Raw genomic sequence first — 16,497 nt, forward strand, 5'->3', positions numbered from 1 at the left:
AAATTGTTGCGGTGAAGAATTCGGCATCTGGGTTTTCAGTGTCTCTCACACGTTCCCATCTGTGACTGAGTATTTTTCCTACCTTCTTAAGTAGACAGACTATACTTTGTGCACAAAGCCTTTCCAGTTTCAGGTCGGAGGGAAAAACCAGTGATGCAACATGAGATTACACTAGTCGCCTTGGCGTTACCATAGCAAAACACGCAAGGTAGCTGACTTTACCCAACAAAAAGTTCATTTAGCTCACACGTTTGGAGATTCAAGGGCATGACTTATGTGCCAGCTCAGCTCTGGTGAGGACCTCATGGTGAACAGTGGGCAGCAATATCAGGAGTGCCAGCTGGGGTAAATGGTCAAATCTCAAGCCAAGAGACAGCTGGGAGAGGCAAGACCAAGTCATCCCCTGAGAGCTTCCTTCCAAAGACTCACCATCTTCCATAGGTTGCTAGCACTGTCACCCTGCAGACCAAGCATTTGACTATAATGGACCCGTGAAACAGACGTCATATTAAGTCATAGCAGTGACTAGCTACACCAAAGCACTTTGACTTATAATCGCACAGCGCTGTCATTAAGAACAGGTTCTTCTGTTTTGTTGTGTGAGGTGAAGGCTATGCTGCCTAGATTGACCTTGGAGTCCTATGCCCAAGCATTCCTTCTACCTCAGCCTTGCCATTAGCAGGATTAGGGGCACATGCCATCACACCTGGCTTTAATAGTATCACAAGGTGAATACCCTTACAAGACGCTTGTTGTTAACGAAATACTTGAGACTAGATACTTTATAAAGATAAGAGGTTTGGGATAGGGATGTAGCTCCATGGTAGAGCTTATGCTTAATAGGCATAATCACAAAGATAAAAAATAAGAGAAAGAAATGGAGCCCATGAGAAGGCTGACATCATGCATTTGGTCTTTGATAGGGTCCAGCAGCTAGTCATATTACATTAGATGATGATGATGATAATGATGATGGTGATGATGATAATTGTGTGTGTGTGTGTGTGTGTGTGAGAGAGAGAGAGAGAGAGAGAGAGAGAATGAGAGAAAGAAAGAAAGAAAGAAAGAAAGAAAGAAAGAAAGAAGGAAGGAAGGAAGGAAGGAAGGAAGGAAGGAAAGAAAGAAAGAAAGAAAGAAAGAAAGAAAGAAAGAAAGAAAGAAAGAAAGAAAGAAGAGATCATGAGGTGAGGGAGAAACCGGGGAACTAGGAAGGAACATGCTTGATCTTTGATAACTACTGTGAAACATAAGCCACCAATGTCTCTGTGATCTCCATGACCTGGTCTCCTCTCGCTTGGCCCACTTCCTACAGGTCCCCTCACTTTCCAGGATCATCACACTAGAGACTAAATTGAGCGACAAACCATAGTTTAACCATGGCACAAGTTAGGAAATGCAGAATATAAAGCAACCAGGAGCAGCGTCTATAGGGACAAAAAATGAACAGGCGGAATTAATAACTCGGAACAATAGACAATCAGTTGATGTTGTTCTATTATATTATAAATCATCTAGGACAAGAATGAAATATCCTTCAAATAAAAAATTCAAGAGTAAAAAAAATACAAACTTCATTATGCACACTTTCATCAAGGGATAATTAACAGGCAAGAAGAGACTTCCTGCCCTCTGGCCCACTGTTAAGGCCAAAGGTTACCATACAGCGTGGTTCTAGATGGGAAGGGGTCTTATAGACCTAGGTTCCTTGCCAAGGGCCTGAGATCTACTCAAACCTTTCTCTTGGCAGACTTGCCTTCTGCCCTGCCTTCTCTGTTTGAGCTGACAATGTCAATTCGGTTGAGATCTTCTAAGGTTTACTTGGTTCTCAGCATTCTCCATTCCTGCCCACCTCCCTACCCTCCTCCACCCTCGGCAGCCATCATGTTATTTAGTGAACTGTAAAGCACCAAACAGAGAGTTATTTAGGGGAGTGCTTTGTAAATCAGTTAATCTTTTGTGTTGTAAATAATAACCCCCTAATTTATCTGGTGAAGTAAATTAAGGCTTTTGCATGTCAGTCTCTTTAAGAAACTCAGGGATGGTGGCGTAGATCTTAGGGGTTCCTTTGTCTTGTGTTAACTTGTCTGAGAATCCTTTTAAATCAAATCTTAGACGTGCCTAAAAGAAGCTAACTCTGGGTGCTGCGAAACAGATAACCACCATCCTAAAGGCTGGGATTCTGAAAGCAGCTCTGGAACTGTCTAGTGTTGAGAAGCTATAGAACCCGGGCAAGTTACTCTGCCTCAGGAGTCATTTCCAAGTCCAGGAATCTGCGTTTCTAAATGGGGTGGGCTGGCCCCAAGGCGAGGCTCTATCCTGAAGCACATGGAACTTTAGCAACATCCACCAGGGTCTTCTGGGTATAAATGTCATTCACAGGGTAACAGCGACAGGCCTGTTATATCCCTCTACAGCAGTGGGTCCCAACCTCCTTATGCTGCGACCCTTTTAGGTGTTGTGGTGACCCCCAACCATAAAATTATGTTTGTTGCTGCTGCATAGCTGTAATTTTGCAGCTGTTATGAAGGGTAATATTTTTGGAGACAGGTTTGTCAAACAGCCGTGACCCAAAGGTTGAGAACCACTGCTTTACAATCTCTGACCACACTATTTTCGCTTCCAGATGCAATCTATTCGAGACATTAAGGATGTACCGAAGGTGCCCTGGATAAAAGTTTTTCACTGTGTGACTTTTCAACACCAGACCTTTGCTTCATGGCCTGAGGAGGTGCCAGCTATTTCTGTGGATACTATGTATAATTTATTAATCGGGAGAATGTTAAAGAATTTATGTAATTTAAAGGTAACAGATATTATTGTACAGACTTGTATTTTGTAGTTTCTCCTGTAAATATGTATTTTTCATAATGTTTAATATTAAGCTTTATATAATACTATTTTTCCACACTGGAGTGTTCATGACTTGTTCTGCATAAGCTGATTCACCCCTGTATGACAGGGACCACTGGGCAAATGTATGCAGAGAAGGCTGCAAGGACAATCCCTGGGGCTGGGTTGTTTGTCTGCCTTGATGTCCACTGGGTGAGCGAAGGGCCAAGCTGGAAAGAGCATAGCATAAGGCCAGCTTTGCCAAGCTGCCGCCTTATTAACAAAGCATGGGGTCTAAAGACTCTGACGGTCAGAGAAAGAGTAGGGCTGCGGCTACACCTTGGTGGTAGAGCATATGCCAAGAAATTCAAATTAAATTTAAAAACTGAAGGCTAGGCAGCCCCAAAGCGGAGCTGGGTGTGTGATCTAAACCGGAAGCTGTCGATATGAATCTGTCCAGGGTTACAAGCCATGGTCGGCTCAAGGAAACTTGCAGTGACTGCAGGGCTGGGGACTCTGGTAAAGAAGGACACTAACAGATGAGATGAATACCTAATGATAGCAATGCCAGCTGTCCCTCTGACCGGAGCCTCCTGCACAAAGCAGGGCGCTTCCCTGCAACATTCAGACTTGGTTTTCCTTTGGAAAGAGCTATGGTGGTAGGTCACGCCCCTGACCCAAGAAAGCATGATATACCAACATCTTCTTAAGTCTGCTGAAGCAGTGAGATTTACCACACACCCTACCAATTTTATCTTTCAATCTGTGCCATATGTTGACTGTAAAAATTCCAGTGACTTAGAAAATGGACATCGAGCAACTGAATACCCAGTTCCTAGATCTTTTCTGAGAAAAACCCAGAAAGAATCTCGTGGTTGCCTGAGTGAGAAGCCACATTTGCTGATTTCAGGGCTTCATTTGCAGAAACATCACGTTTCTCTTGAGCATAAGTGGTTTTGCTACAAATCATCAACTCCCATAACAAAAATGTATATCATTGGCCTAACAATTGAAGATAGCTAACTATACCAAAAATCATTGCAAATTTAGCTTGTAAATATACTAGGATATTCCTAATTCCATAACTCCACACCCATCCTGGAGATGTCTTTTGGGGTACCTGAAGTGTATAGAAACAGAGGAACAGTTCCTACGGGTCCCCGTGAGCAGCCGTGAGGATTCAGTCTTCACAGTGTCTCTGTGCGCTGTGACCTTGGGAAAATGACACCGTTAGGCTCTGATCCTGGATCCAGGGACTCATCAGACCTTCTGGACAGAAAAAAGAGGAGCAGAGGTGTAAGCTTGGAGATGTGTAACTAAGGAGAAAGTGGAGGTCAGACATGGTTTCGGTGAGGCGTCTGTTAGGGATTATTTTTCTTAGGAGAGAAAGGAAAGTGGGGCTGAAGGGGCTGCTGGGAGGTAGCATGCTTGTGGGACCATCCAGAGCTCCCGCCCTCCCACCTCAAGCAAGGAAAACAAAACAGGCCTGTAAACCAATGTAGCTTGATTCAAAGGAAGCTGGTAACCGGGAAAGAGACAGTCGTTTCAGCTTTTCCTTCACTGAGAAAATTCCCAGTAAGTGCCTGGAACCTATTCGGTGCTGTTCCAAAACCTGTTTCCTTGTCAGCAAAGAGTATGACAGTGAAATGAGCATTGTAACTGTGTTGACTAGAACTTAAAAGAGGGCCCAGGCGAGGAGACAAGGGCACAGTGGTCACCTTCCGTAAGGTGCCCGCTGGCAAGGGCTGAAGCCGTTTCAATCGCAATCCACCAGGTGCGGAAGAGAAAGTAATTAAAATTGCATGAATCAAGCATTAGAACCACAAAACACCTGCACGCCTGTGACCATAAATGACACTCCTACCCTCAAAGCATTTGGGGGAGAATCAGGATACAGAAATGAATCCAGCCACCCAACCAGGGGAAATCATACATTCTTGTCACCTATTCTGGGAAGCACTGATTCCTCCTTCTCAAGACTAGTTTAACCCCCCCGTCCCCACACCTAGCAACAAACATTTTGCTATGCAGTCTCTCTCTCCGGAAGATGAAATACAAATCCAGTTGATCCGCTCATCAACTGTAGCAGTCTGGGCCAGAACGGAAACGTAGCTACTGGTAAATTAGTATTTTGCCTGGCGTGTGAGAGGCCCTGGGTTTAATCTCAGGTACCACAAAATAAGCCAGGAGAGGAAAGAAAAGGTTTCTTTGCCGTTCGCTCCATCGGATGCATCTCCCCTTAATTGCATCATGTGGCTGTGTCTCCGAAAACACTCCACTTCCTGCCTTGGCGGGCATCCTGTCTGCACCTGACAGCGGCTCTTTAATCAGCGAGGCTTCAAAGCCCTTCAAGGCTATCAAATCTTGAGAGAGTCTGTTTTGCGTCCTAATAATTATTTACCCAGGTTCCTTATAATTAACTCCTTTAATCTCTTCGCATTAAATCAATTTTACATCATCAATCTGCTTTTCTCTGGAAAGCTGCCAACTTTTCAGATTTTCAGAGCTGCATCTCCCTCTCTGGGCTTGCAAACATTCATCCTGAGGAAGTTCCCACGCGTCAGTGCCCAAATTCCACTTCGCCGCCGCTTGCCCCTTCTTCCTATCGAAGAGCGCCTGTGCCAGTGGGATGTGATTTTTATCGTCTGTTCATCTCATCGTCTTTCATTCACTGCTAACATTTCATAAGCTCAGCATTATAGAAGAGTGATTAAGACTTAATTTTTTTCAACATTAAAACGGCAACAATACAGCGATTTGGGGTCAGTTATATTTAGGAGGCTCTGTAATTAATTTTGTTATTACCTTTTGGAAGAAGGCCCAAAATTGATAGGAGAAAATAATATGAAATGATCTAACAGATGTCCAGCAACACAAAAATAGGGCTCACATGTTCTACTTCACATTGCTTCTCTTATCTTGGTGTTAAGGTTCTAACTTCTCATATTTAACACTTTCTGCTCCCTTTGCAAAAAAAAAAAATGATCTTCCATGTACTAAATTCTTTCTCAGTTAATTAATGGGCATTTTGGAAGGTTGAATCCTTGAAGCTACTAGATCTGTATATTTGCCTTCAAGTCCAAGTCCCAATCATGGAACACACTAGAATTTTTGTTCATACAAAGCTGCCCAGGCCAAACCTGACCACGCAACGATAATAAGCAATAAGTAATTAGTTGCTTGGTTATAGAAACAGTTCAGAGGTCTTCCAAGTTCTGTTTAACTGAAAAAAAAATGGCTATAATTGACCAGACAAGAGCGGTAAGAAGACACGAGCAGTCCCAGCTCACCAGCTCTCTTGCCCCAGGAGTCGACAGAGGGAGAGCACGCCTGCTTGAGTGAGTGCCCCGTTACCATCCCAAAGATGTTTAATCCGATCTTCAAAGACGCATCCAGTGTTGAAAGAATGTTTTACAGAAAAGGAAACTTTAAACCGCGACTGCAGAGAGGAAGTAAAATGACGCAAGGAAGGGAAAATGTTGGAGAGGAGGTGAGCGAAGCCGACATCAGAAAGACAGGATGGCATGTCTGCCTTCTCCGGGTGGTTCTTTGAAATTATCATCATGCGTTTATTTCTATTAAAGCAGATAGATTGGCCATCCCTAGGCCCCCGATCTAACACTCAAGATGCTCCAGAGTCCAAGGCTTTTGTGAGCACTGACATGACGCAGTAGGACGTTCTACAACTGATCTTGCGTGATGCTTCAGTCAGAACACAAGTATATTAAACAACCGTGTGAGTTTACCGTCAGCTACGTATCCAGGGCATATGAGGGGCAGAAATGAGTTTCCTAGTTAGACATGAGATTCATCCTCAAATATTCAAATCACAGTTATTAAAATATTCCAAACTTATTTTTAAAATCAAGCAGATTCCGATCACCAGCATTTCGGGTAAGGGATCTTTGACCTGTCTTATTACTGTTGGGATTCTCTGGGATCATGTCGGTCAGGCTAGTCAGCAGATTTGGCAATTGAATTGGTTCATTTGGTTTTTTTAACTAACCAGGTGTGTGAGTCCGTTTCCAGGATCTCTCACTGCAGATACACAGACAGCACCTTAGCGTCTTATAGTACAGGGTAACTTTGAGAGTGTTTGGCCATTGCAGTGGAGATTCAGGGTGACAGTCAGTGCAGCTGTGACAACAGCAACAAAACCTGTTCAAATGTGTTTAACAGTGAAAACATTTCTGGCTGAAAGAACACTTGACTTGTATAGAGGCTTCCTTGGAATAAATGTGTGTGTTTTATTTTTGTATAGATTGTCTATATAGATAACATTGATTAAATAAGGAAATTATTGTGGTGGATGCTCCCACAGTAGAGGTTTATGTCATGGAAGTAAAAGATATATTAAAAGATTTACCAAAGATTATTTTTTAACCTATATGCCAATGCACTTGATCTTACATAAGACACCAAAGTAAGTCTTTCAAAACTGTGAATTATGTCAGATAAATGTAATGTGTCCCTTCTTAGAACAGTCACAAGAAGGATTAGTTTGGGCTGTTTTCTGCCTCAAGTAATTTCTTTTAAGGAATGCCATCTTTGCCCCAACAGCAAGCTTTTCCGTTACATCTGTGATGTATTTTGGTAGCTATGTGTGTAACTAAGCGTTGCATCGAGAAAGGAGCACCTTTGTTTGTGGCTTTGGAAATCTAGCAGAGACGACCAGCCTCCATCAGCCAGCTAGTGGGAAGGTCTAGACCAAAGCTAAGTGTCTTTCTGGTCTCTACCATACTGACAAGAGAAGGCACCAATGCCCCCACTTAAAGAGCATTTCATCCTGCCCAGTGTTTGTGAGGCTTCAAAATTCTCAGGCTTATAAATTCTCCAAGAACAAAGAGCACATTTGTCTCCTCAACTTCCGCTGTGTAGAGAATAGTTCACAGCTCATATGTACCCAGCATGCACCGTTCAGAGTGGAAGTTGCTCCTGGCTGTGTGCTTTGGATGTTAGATCGTGCCTGCTAATCCTAGAGTCCACAGAAGTGGAGAGTGGAGCTAGCTGCTTCTTCATCTGTGTGAAGCATAATATATAATGTAAATATATCCAACAGCTGAACTTATTATGTTCTATAATAGAGCACTTTCATGATTTCAAAATCATTTACATGTTCTCTGCAAATCTAGTTAAGATGGCAATAAATCTATTTTTTTTCATACCCTAGCATCTACCCACACTATTGCGTTTGTAACCAACGTTGTTTGAACAAAGAACCTCACTGGCCTTTCTATTTAAATGATGTATGTGCTTAATATATTTTCAGATTTGTAATTGTGGTTAAAGGAACCTATATGGAATCTTTCACACACCCTCACCAATGTAGGAATAAACCTGTTGCCTGTTGGAAGTGAGTGTCCTGTCTTCTAATCGACTGCTTCCTGCTTCTCACTTTGTATCCTCCCCTGCTCCAGAAAAAGGCCAGAAGTGGCTGTTTCTAAATTGGAAAACCCTTCCAGGCCATCATCACGACTTCTGTGGCTGTCTTAACCCGTGTTCCTGGAGCTGTAGTGGGGACCTGGTTTCCCTAGGGCACTATGAACACATATAATGGGCTCTAAGGTTGGCTGTCTCTGCCTGGATGCTTGTTTTCACTTCAGTAGTTCATTAGTAGCCACAAATGTCAGCCATGACCAACAACACTGGTGCCAGCCTCGGGGGGGTGTGACTGGGAGCCCTCGGGAGACTCCACACATCAGCGGTCAGTGTGGCATTAACTAAGGAGTCGCCGTGCTGACTTCTGGAATCCTGAGTTTGCCCTTGCGTCTCTTTCACATCTCAGCGGAAAGATCAATTTCCTCCACGGTTCCTGAATTTAGTTGGTTTTTTGTTTTGTTTTCTTTCATTGTATTTTGTAACATCTAAAAGCCTTCATTTTTAAAAAAGTGTAACGACAGATTTACATTTAAGACTTAAAGCAATCCTTCTAAGAAGTTTCTAGGCTCAGATAATTGCTGTAGGAAAGCACTTTGTTTTATGAGGTAAGACTATTTGGTGTTTTTTGCTAAAGGGTCTGCTTGGCAGAATTTGTTCTTAAAAAGAACAACATGGCAAAAGAGACAGTACAGCAAAGAACTTACTGATGACCTGCAATTGTACCCATGCGGTAGAAGGAGAGAGCCAATTCCTAAAAGTTGTTCTCTGACCTCCAAGAGTGCACCACGACACTCCTGTATCTCCCAAATATAAAAACAAATATATAGACATACACACACACAACAAACACACACACAAACACATACACACATGTGTACACACATACATACATGCACACACACACACATACGCAAACACATACACAATATGTTATAAACCTTATCAAAGCTAAGTACATCAAGCCATCCTGAATCCAGAAGAAGGGTTTCATGTTGCCCTATAAAAGGAAGGAATGTCATTGATCCAGACTTTGCCTTCCCAAAAGACATAGCCCTTTAACTAATAGGCAAATAAAGTTAGATACGGGCTCACAGAGACACAGCAGGAATGAGAGCTGAAAACATACTCCATGTAGCTTTACATTCAGACCCATAACTGGCTTATTCTATAGTCATGTGTTGTAACTTGAGGTTTCTCTCCCACCGCCAGTTTCCAAATAATCACTCTGAGGCTTAATATTATTTACAAACTCTTTGGCCTTTTAGCTCAGGCTTATTATTAACTGACTCTTAGAACTTCAATTAACCCATTTCTATTATTCTATATTTTCCCACGAGGCTCCTAACTTGTTACCTCACATCTTGCTTCTCCAGGAGCTGATGGTGATTCTCTGACTCTGCCTTCTTTTTCCCTCGATCTTAGCTTGGATCACCGCCTGGCTCTATTCTGCCTGGCTATTGGCCAACTCAGCTTCTTATAACCAATGGTAATAAAACATACTCACAACATACAGGGGAGTCTCACATCAACGTGTCACTCAAGGATAGGGATCCATTCCAACAAATGCCTCCATAAGCAGATCACATTTTTGTGAAATCTCAGGGTGTCATACAAACTGAGGCAATGCCATTTCTACATGACCACCATTCCACGGGAAGTCACCAGTAAACAAAGTGGGCACCACTCAAGCAGCACTGCTGTAACTCCTATAAATATAATTGTAAAAGTAACCTTTTCATTATTTTATGAATTATTCTCCGTACTGGGGACTGAACTCAGGACCTTGAACAAACTCAGCAAGCGCTCTAACCCTCAGCTACACACTCATCTGAGGGCAATTCTTAAATTTCTGTTACACATTTATTTATTCTGCCTGAGCATGCTTACAAATGACACGGCACACATGGGGAAGTCAGAGGACAACCTGTAAGAGTCAGTTTTCTCTCTCCACCACACAAGTTCCATGGATAAACTCATGTATCCTGTCTTGGCACTACCTTGCCTCCCACCTCCAATACAGTGTTTTGTAACCACATGATGCTAATTTATTTGCTATTTCTACATGACCACCATTGCATGGGAAGTCACCATTAAACATAGTGGGAGGCCAAGGACAACTAACCAGAACAAAATAAGGAGGATAAAAACTCCGCCAACAACCTTCACCTCTGGAAGGACTTGTGACTTTACTACCCTTCTGGATAGTTCATGGAAGCTATCTCAGGTTTAATTTTACACTATACATAAACTAGTGTGAACTTCCTGTATGCATTCAAACTGTTTGGCCAGAAGAATCAGCTAATGTCTGTAGTTTAACTACCCAGGTTCCAGGCAAGGCCTTAGTAAATCTCTGTTCTGTGGTGCCCAAGCTGAGGAGAGTACAGACAAGGATGCAGGACATTTCTACCTCTGAGAAATGGTGTGGTTCCCTGGCATTTATTATATTTTAAAACCTTGTCTTTTATGTTGTATAAATATTAATTTTAATTGAAATATATTGTATGTCTTTCTGGAGCAAACTATGATAATTTGACATTTGTACACAATAAGTGATTAAATCATGGTAGTAAGTGTGCCTACTTCTTCAAATATTAGTCATTTTTATGTGTTGGAAATATCTAGCTATTTTGAAATGTATCAATTGCTGTTATACTCAGTAAGCTCCCTAGTGTACTATAGAGTACTGAATTAATTTTCCCTGCTTAATTGTGTTTTAAATTCCTTCTTCTAGCTTCTTTGCTCCCCCACCCCCTCTCAAATTCCCTTTCCATCTCTAATAACCACTGTTTCACTAGATTGCTCTATAAGATCAACTTCACAGTTTCTACAAATGAATGTGAGCGTATGGCATTGTCTATGTTTCTGACTTATTTCACTCAACATAATGACGTCTGGTTTCATGTGTTGCTGCAGATGGCAGGATCTTGTTCTGTTGAAGCTATTCTATATATGCACTGAGATGGACATCTAGCTTGATTCAGAATCTTAACTGCCGTAAATAGCACTTCAATAAATATGGGAATGTCAGTATCTCTTTGGCATAACAATTTCCCCTCCTTTAGATGTATATGATAGTTCTGGGTGGGCAGAGGCTGCTTGTTCATTTTCCGGCCACCCAGATTCAAGGTAATCACACTGAAACTACATTAATTGCAACACTGCTTGTCTAATGACTCTGGCGCATTCCTAGCTAGCTCATATCTTAAATTAACTCATTTCTATTAATCTGTGTATCACCACGTGGTTGTGGCCTATGGGTGGTAAGGTTCCATCTGGCATCCAGCGTCTGTCTCCTGCTGCAGCCACATGACTTCTCACTGACTCCACCTACTTTCTCCCAGCATTCAGTTTAGCTTTCCTACCTAGCTCTATTATTCCCTCTCACAGGCCAAAGCAGCTTCTTTATTCATTACCCAATAAAAGCAACATATATACAGAAGGGCTTCCCACACCAGTTCTGTTTTTAGTTTTTTGAGAATTTTAAGACAGTGTTTTAAGATTATGTGTTACCCAGTTTTTTTATGTCAAATACTTAAAAGATTTATTTTGGATCGCAAGTTAGGGATCCCAGTGTTTTGTTGGCTGGTACCTTTAGTTCCATGGTAAGACATCAACACCATGGAAGAGATAGTAGGACAAAGCTGCCTGTCTCACACATGGTGGCAACAAAGAGAGAGAGAGTTACAGAGGGACCAGAGCAATGCGCTCTCCAAAGACATATCCCAGAGACCTGCTTCCTTCAATTTAGCACCATTTCCCAAAGTTTCTGCCACCTCCACAAGTAGCAGTTCTTCCCCTGGAGTCCAAGCTGCATGTGTGAGTCTGTGGCTGGCATTCTATATTCTGCCCTGGCCCCAAGGGCACGGGAACAACTCCAAATGCAAAGAGACTTTCGGTTCATGTCCCAGAGCCTCCAAGGTATCAACATTTCCAGCCTCGTTCTGAGGCCCTACTTGAAAACCTCAGAGGCTCAAGGCAAATTTAACCATGAGTCCTTAAAAAAAATTCAAAGCAGATGGTAAATTTGCAACATATAATGAGGCATAGTAAATATTCCTATTCCAAATGGGAGGAATGGGAGCAGAGAAAGAACTGGTGAGACCAAAGCAGAACCAAAACGCAACAGACCAAACATTAAATCCTGTAGTTCTGGGTCTGGCATCCAGACACATGGCAGGATGGGAGTCCCATGGGGCTTAGGGAGTTCTGCATCTGTAACTTTGCCATTCTGAGCCACACAGTCCCTCTCATAGACTGGCTCTGCTCATTGTCCATAGCTTTCCTTGGCAACTGCCCCATACTCCCGGCACCTCTAACTTCGTAAAGAGCTCCTCATATCTTCAACGTCATGTTCATGGCTTCACACATTGCCCTCACAGAGGTTCTCACAGAAGCTGACCGACTGCACACTGATTAGCTTTCCATGCTTTCCTCTGAAATCTAAGTGGAAGCTGCCACGTCTTCATAACTCATGCCTTTTGCATATCTGAACAATCACCATTGCATGACAACACCAAGGTCTTCCGCCACCTGGAGCATTACTGGGACTCCCTTTGGTCATCTTTACAGTGGCCCCTGAGCATATGGAAAGAGGAAAAATGCTCTCCTAGGAAACACTGTGCAAGCAGGAAATCCTGGAGTAGCTCTTCTCAAGGGCTGTGCCTCTCAAATTTACTCTTTCACTGTACTGACTGGTTTTGTGTATCAACTCAAAGTAGAGTCTCCAGAGGAACGAGCCTCAGTTGAGGAAATGCCTCCATAAGATCCAGCTGTAAGGCATTTTCTCATTTAGTGATCAATAGGGGCAGGCCCAGCCCATGGTGGGTGGTGCTATCCCTGGGCTGGTTGTTCTGAATTCTATAAAGAGGTAGGCTGAGCAAGCCATGAGGAGCAAGCCAGTAAGTAGCACCCCTCCATGGCCTCTGCATCAGCTCTTGCCCCAGGATCCTGCCCTGTTTGAGTTCCTGTCCTGACTTCCTTCAGTGATGAACGGCAATGCTGAAGTTTAAGTCAAATAAATCCTTTCCTCTGCAACTCGCCTTTTGGTTATGGTGTTTTGTTACAGCAATAGAAACCCTAACTAAGACACCTCCTTTGAGCCTGAAATGAGTGGTGTCTAATCTCTGGGTTGCCCTCACTGTATCTTTCCTATTGTTTCAATGCTCAGTACTTTTTTCTTAATTAAAAACTGTTTTATTTAGTTCTATGTATATGGGTGTTCTGCCTGCATGCTTGCCTATGCACCACACTTTTGCCTGGTGCTCTAAGACCACATTCATGCCTGGTGCCTGGAAAGGCCAGATGAGGGCAGTTGTGAGTCTCCATGGGGATGATGGGAACTGATTCTGGACCCTTCTTCTTCTTCTTGGGTTTGTTTTTGGTTTTTTTGTTTTGTTTTGTTTTTTTGTTTTTTTTTTGAAACATAGTTTTTGTAACAGCCCTGACTGTCCTGGAACTCACTCTGTAGACTAGGCTGGCCTCAAACTCACAGAAATCCACCTGCCTCTGCCTCCTGACTGCTGGGATTAAAGACATGTACCACCACCTCCAGCTGGACCCATGCTCTTAACAAAGCCATCTCCTCAGCCCTTGGCTTATGTTTAAAGGTGGTAACCTCTTCAGGAACCAAGCTATCTGCCTGATTTTCTCATCAAAACTCAAGTTTCCCAGGTCTTTGTGTTCTGGGGTTTGCTGAAAACTTGACTGAAAGCAACTAGGAAAAATCCAATAATGGGGACCTAACTAGATATTGCCTTCACCTGGTTAGTTCCTATTACCTTCTTTAATCTCCACCTCCTGAAGAGTCTCAGATGTAGCACAATTAATAAAAAAACAGAGACAGATATTAGGATTCAACCTGAAGGTCAGAAGATCCAGCCATTGGCTCTTACCTCTACCTCAGTCTGAAATGGCGATGCTCCAGGAATCCTCAGAATGAGACTGTGTCGGAGTGCTGTCTCCTCTGTCTTAGATTCCTCTCTAGGACTGGAATTAAAGACATGTACAAATACCACCCATTTTCTATGGCAAACTAGTGTGGCTACTGGGATTAAAGGTGTGTGTCACCACTGCTTGGTCTGTAAGGCTGATCAGTGGGCCTGTTTTACTCTCTGATCTTCAAGCAAGCTTTATTTATTAAAATAAAAATGAAATATCACATCAGGACATGACAGAAAGTAAACAAGGTCTTGCCAGATTGTGACACAAATGACCTCTAGTTGGAATCCTAATGAACTCCCTATCTCTATGACACCTCATGGGCACATTCATTACTATCCAGATTCCTGCCAAGATTCCTTTCTTCCGAACTCCCTCTACAACCAGCCACTGATCTCTGCTTATATTATATCAGGGCTCCTGTAGCCCTTGTTCCCAAGCTTTTGCAAAGTCCTTTGACAAACCATCCCCATAGACTTCTGAACTAGTTCATCAAGACACACGACAGTAATGATCCCACCTCTCAAAGTCAATCTTCTCCATTACTCAGTATTGTCGTTTTATCGTATCAAATATCAGAGAAAACACTATGCTTCAAAAGGGGGTGGGAGAAGTTGGTTCACAGTTTAACAGGTGTCAGCCTATTGTCTGTGGGCTTCCCTGGGTGCACAGACCCATCATGGAGAAAAAGCACTGTGGAATAAGATTGTTGATCCTGTATTAGGAAGCAAAGCAGACCAGGGAGGGTGTCTTTTAAAGACACAGCCTCAGTGACCCACCTCCTTGAGCTAAGTACCACTTACTCAGTCTGCCACCTTCCAAAATTAGTGCCACCAACTAGGGATTAAGCCTTCAGTGTGTAATCAAGCCTGCAGGGAACTTTTTATACTCATTCGTCTCTTAAAGAAGTTTACTCTACCCTTCACTCCTCCTCATTGGCTAACAATTGGGAAACTCAATACCGCTTCCATAATCAGACATCTTACAGAGGCATATCCTTTTAGTCTGGAAAATATTCTCTCTGCTCACACTTCCATCCTTCGACTGAGCCTTATCTCTGAAGTCTATTAGGGTAGAATTGTATCCCTCACATTAAAACCTGGTCCCCTAGCACCTTACAATGTGAACTTATTTGGCAACAGAACTATTGTAGATGTAATTGGTTAAGGTGAAGTCACACTTGGATAGGGTAGGGCCTTAATTCAGCATGTCTGTTATATCTATCTATCTATCTATCTATCTATCTATCTATCTATCTATCTAGTTAGTTATTTAGTTATTTATTTAGGTTTTCAAGACAGGGTTTCTCTGTAGTTTTGGAGCCTGTCCTAGAACTAGCTCTTGTACACCAGGCTGGCCTTGAACTCACCGATCCACCTGCCTCTGCCTCCCGAGTGCTGGGATTAAAGGTGTGCACTGCCAATACCCAGCTATGTCTGTTATCTTTATAGATAGGAAAAAAATTGTACATAACCATGAACCCTAGAAATGTAGAAATATGAATAAAATGATTGACTCATAAATCCACAAGCCAACAAGCTACCAGGAACTTGAGGAGTTGTCTAAAATAGATCCTTCCCTCAGAGTCCTCCAAAGAAGTCATTCTTGGCATGCCTTGACCTCCAAGGTCTCATACTTAGCACTCCTGAGACAATATACTGTTGTTGCATAGGTCACCTACTTTATGGTACTTTGTTGAGGTAACCCTACAAAACTCACACAGGTTATTAAAGATAACAGTGACAGGGGCTCATACTTCCTAAGTTCTTATGCTGTATTGAATAATGCACACTTCTTGAGTATGGTGTGATACTGTTTTTATCCTCCTATTCTATCTATGGAGTAGGAAGATTAATGGGCCTATGTAGATGTCCTGATCTTTGCAACTTGTGGATGTGTGAGACTAGAAGAAAGGGGGAGTCAAGATTGTGGTTGGGATTTAGGTTGCCAATTAGCTTAAAACATAGCAACAATCCAGGCTATTCTATCTCAAGGAAATGCTGGCCATATGCATACAAGACAGTGAGCCTTGGCCCAGTTTTGATAGCTTTAAAGCTAGGGAATGGGGTAATCAGCCAAAAAAAAAAATGCAATCTGCCTAAGGAAGGCAGAGAAGACAAGGAAATGGATTCTTTCTAGAGCCCCCAGGAAGAACAAAGCTCCACAAACTTCTTCTTGATTGATCCCAGGGAGACCTATTTTAGAGTTTAGCCTTTGGAACTGAAAGATAACAGATTTGTGCTGCTTTTAGTCATGAAATGTATGTAATGTGTGGTAATGTGATACATTAATAATAGTACATGAATACACCCCATTTTGCAGATAAGAGGTCTGAGATTTAGAGAGCTTATA

At 42.5% G+C, this 16,497-nt stretch overlaps 1 protein-coding gene across 3 annotated transcripts in view; it reads left to right on the forward strand.

Moving 5' to 3' along the window:
* The window catches only part of Ptprb (protein tyrosine phosphatase receptor type B), a 110,856-nt gene extending 102,626 nt beyond the window's left edge, over positions 1–8,230 (forward strand). For 2 of the 3 annotated variants that reach the window (XM_057757448.1, XM_057757447.1), the window contains exon 32: positions 2,624–8,229. In XM_057757448.1, the coding sequence (XP_057613431.1) occupies positions 2,624–2,646 (23 nt within the window). In that variant the 3' untranslated portion in view covers positions 2,647–8,229. Of the gene's footprint in view, positions 1–2,623 lie in introns of all 3 variants that reach the window. The other variant, XM_057757449.1, reaches the window with a different exon arrangement.
* The last annotated feature ends 8,267 nt before the right edge of the window (positions 8,231–16,497 follow it).

This window comes from Chionomys nivalis, chromosome 25 (assembly GCF_950005125.1).
Source record: "Chionomys nivalis chromosome 25, mChiNiv1.1, whole genome shotgun sequence".
NCBI lineage: Eukaryota > Metazoa > Chordata > Mammalia > Rodentia > Cricetidae > Chionomys > Chionomys nivalis.